This window comes from Selaginella moellendorffii, unplaced genomic scaffold (genome assembly GCF_000143415.4).
Source record: "Selaginella moellendorffii unplaced genomic scaffold, v1.0 SELMOscaffold_1, whole genome shotgun sequence".
NCBI lineage: Eukaryota > Viridiplantae > Streptophyta > Lycopodiopsida > Selaginellales > Selaginellaceae > Selaginella > Selaginella moellendorffii.
Window position 1 is genome coordinate 5,462,400 of NW_003314262.1, and position 3,657 is coordinate 5,466,056.

General features: G+C 37.5%; 1 protein-coding gene across 1 annotated transcript; it reads right to left on the reverse strand.

Annotated features, from left to right (window-relative positions):
- Nucleotides 1-500: 500 nt before the first annotated feature.
- LOC112348588 (pentatricopeptide repeat-containing protein At5g04780, mitochondrial-like) lies at nt 501-2,849 on the reverse strand. Its single transcript, XM_024681415.1, has 7 exons — nt 2,406-2,849; nt 2,211-2,286; nt 1,679-1,887; nt 1,375-1,501; nt 1,117-1,226; nt 775-873; nt 501-587 (listed from the first exon to the last, which is right to left on the reverse strand). The coding sequence occupies exons 1-7, from the start codon at nt 2,847-2,849 to the stop codon at nt 501-503; spliced, it is 1,152 nt and encodes a 383-aa protein (XP_024537183.1).
- Between the last annotated feature and the right edge of the window lie 808 nt (nt 2,850-3,657).

Genomic DNA, 3,657 nt, shown 5'->3' on the forward strand with positions numbered 1-3,657 from the left:
GCGGGTGTATAGGCGACCCTAGGCTAGCTATGGCTCTCTGTTTGCTGATTCGAGAGTGTAGCGGAGTCACGACTAGCGATTCGGTTTTGAGATCGGCTATTGTGATGCATGGAAGATGTGGAGATGTGGAGATGTGGAAGTAGAAAGGGAGGCTTAAGAATCTTATGCAAAGGAGGAGCTAAGCTGCACATCAATGGTTGTTGTGTAAGTTCTTAAACTTTAGACGTCTTTTGTTGATAGCCAGCTTTAGGTTCCTGACGGTTATCTCTTTATAACAGATAAGCCTCACAGACTACTTTTCGAACATAGCTTAAAATGCTCATGTACGTGTCAGTTTTTCTAAACTTTTCTTTAAAGAACTTACCATGAATTTTGTTGTAAGCTTTCATGCTTTGTAGAAGTGCCTTCCGAGTGGAAAAATCCAAGCTAAGACAGAGCCTCAAAATGTCCTGACTCATTTGAGTTACATTTGCTCTTTTGCATTTTGCTTTTTCCTGCATTTAGCAATTAGTCTTTAGCTTTTCATTTGGCTTAAGGTCTACCTGGTCGTCCGCTTTGTCACCCATAGCTTCATCCTTATCCTTCTCCTGCTCACATGCAGTAGCAACTTCTTGCTCGTCGTCATTCCCCTTGACAGTTTTTTTTTACGCCTTTGGAAGAATTTTTTTGGCAAAGTTTCCTTCCTAATTCCATCATTTTCCTTGGCATCTCTCTGCAAATAGTGGTTGGTATTTAGCTATAAAGATGAGTAACTAAATAAACATAAAAATTTACTTTTTCTTTGTCCGCATTTCCATCCATGCGAGTTCTTTCTTGCTGTTCTTGGCTTTCTCCCTCCACCAGAGTTTCTCTTTCTCTTTCTTCATGCTCGTGCTGCACAATATAGGGAGATAAGAACAAGAACTAGTTTATGCAATAAGCAAATTACCACTTCCTGCTCACATCATTGTCGCTCCTCCTCATTGTTCCTTATTCCATCATCTCTATGAAAATAGTGGTTAGTCTTTAGCTTGTTTGAAGACGAGTAACTAAATAAACATAAAACTTTACCTTTTCTTTATTTGCATTTTCATCCACACGAGTTCGTTCTTGCTATTCTTGGCTTTCTCCCTCCACCAGAGTTTCTAGTTCTCTTTCTTCATGCTCTTGCTGCGCAATAACGAGGGCTAAAGGCTCAGTCTTTTTCTTCTTCTGTTCTCGCTCCTTAGTTCGCATTTCCTCTTTCTCTGCAGAAAAAACAGAGTAAAACTGTTTCAAAAAAAAATAAAATTACCAGCTCCTGCTCATGTTGAGTAGCACGTAATCGTCTATCCTGCTTCTTGTTGTCATTCACCAGCATCAATTCCGTGTAGTGTTTTTTCCATGTTTTAATACCTTGCAGGATTTTTATTTTTTGGCTCTCTTCGTCCTTGATGTGGCTATACTTCATGTTTAGAAGCTTGAGCTTCTGGTTCTCTAGTCTGCGTGGCAGCACTTCATTCTGCACCTGATTTTCTAAATCCTGCATAACAAAAATTTGCATAAAAATTCGAATGAGATTTGAGGAAAAAAAATTCTGCACTTGGTACTTCCTCGAGGAGGACTCCTGCTTAGTCTTCCTCCCGTTTCCATTTCCTGACTTTAGCATTGTCAACTGGAAAAAACAATATTAGAAAAGAAAAACATACAAAAAACGTACGATTTCACGGTTGTGAATTCTGATCCTACATTGATTCAGAGCTGCCTTATTGAAAAATTGCTGATCGCAAACTCCATCCAGGGGGTGAGCAAGGACATTCTCAAGCTTGCATACATATGGCTTGTCGTCTCCATCCTCAAAACACTCCCATTCATTTGCATCGCTAAATGCGTCGATGTCTTCCTTGGCCGAGGCGGCTCTGCGCATCACTAAAAAATTGCCGAAGATGAGCAACCAGATTTTAAACAAAAGTAAAAACTAAAACCAAAAACCCCTTCACGGGTGTGCATCTATGAAAAAAAACAGCCATAAGCAGCCTGAAATGAAAAGAAAGAATCCTTTTGTGAGAAATGAAAGAAAGAGGAAACGCCACACTTGAGCTTCCTACTGAGGATCTTGATCGGCGGCTCAAGTAGATGCCACAGATAAGCAGCCCATTGATGAACAAAAGCCAAGAGACAGACCAAAGACTAAAACCCTCATTAGGCATCCGTTTTCACCGAAACAAAATCTATGTGACAGAGAATCTTACCCATCTGGACACCTGGAATGTAGGCTAGATCTTGGGATCGATCAATCTCTAGCTTCCCCAGCACCGCCGCCCTCGCCTTCCAACAATACCCTCACCCTAAACCGAACTCTCACCGCTAGAATAAGGTTATTGGCAAGGGTTTTGGCTATCAACAAAAGATGTCTAAAGTTTCTGGTTTTGAATGTACGCAGCAACCATTGACGTGCAGTTTAGCTCGTCCTTTGCATAAGATTCATAAGCCTCCCTTGCTGCTTCCACATCTCCACATCTTCCATGCATTGCAACTATAGCCGATCTCAAAACCGAATCGCTGGTCGTGACTCCGCTACACTCTCGAATCAGCGAACAGAGAGCCACAGCTGGCCTAGGGTCGCCTATACACCCGCAAGCGTGAGCGACAGAGATGAATGTGATTAGACTCAGTAGATTGCCATCAAGCAACATGCACCGAAAGAAAAAGAGAGCTTGCCTTGGCTGGGAGTTGTGACCAAGAGCCGAGATGATCGAGTTGTAGGAGACAGCGTCTGGAGCTTCTATAATGTAGAACATGTCGTGCAGCTTGTCGAGCATTCCACACTTCCCATACATGCTCAGGAGAGTGTTCTGCAAAGTCAAGTCAGTGTCGAAACCAGTTTGCATCAAGCCACATCAATATTTATTAGAAACACATTTCTTAGTCAAAAATCACATTCATATCTAGATATATTTTTTGAGTTAATACTATATACTAAAAATAAAATTTTATGGTTAATAAAACTTTTAATTAAGGATTTTTATTGTGTTTTAAGATTACAAGAGGATGGAAACTTAGTTTTATATTCTGGTAAAAGATATGCAATTTGGTCATCTAGTACTAATTGCAAATATCTTCATTGTTTTCTAAATACACATATGATTGTGCAAGATGATTATAATTTAGTTTTATATTCAAATTATCAAAAATAGTTTAGTACCCATCTATTGGCATATTTTATTTGGGTTTCAAATACATTTTGTTAATTCATATGGAACATAATAACTAAAAACATTTATCCTGATAAAATCCTATTACGAAAACATTTAGAAAATATAAAAAACTATTTAATATTTGTGATATTAATTATATGTATCAAAAAAATTCTAAACTAAATTTTAAACTAATTATTATTGTAAACACACAATTCCCCTTTGAATAGAAATAAAAATATTTTAAATAAATTTAACGTTCTAAGCTGCTCATTATCTATATTTAATACTATGAATATCAAGATATTTTGTATTTGCAACTAGAAACCTTTTATCAATGTTATAAAACACATTGCCACTTGGTTTTACATTGTAAATAATATTATCTCAAATTTTACCTTTAGTTAAATCTTGAACTCATAATTTGATAGTTACTAAATTTGCAATTTCTTAGGCTCTATATTTTTTATGTAGAAGTGTTTTGATGTAATGATAATAAAAT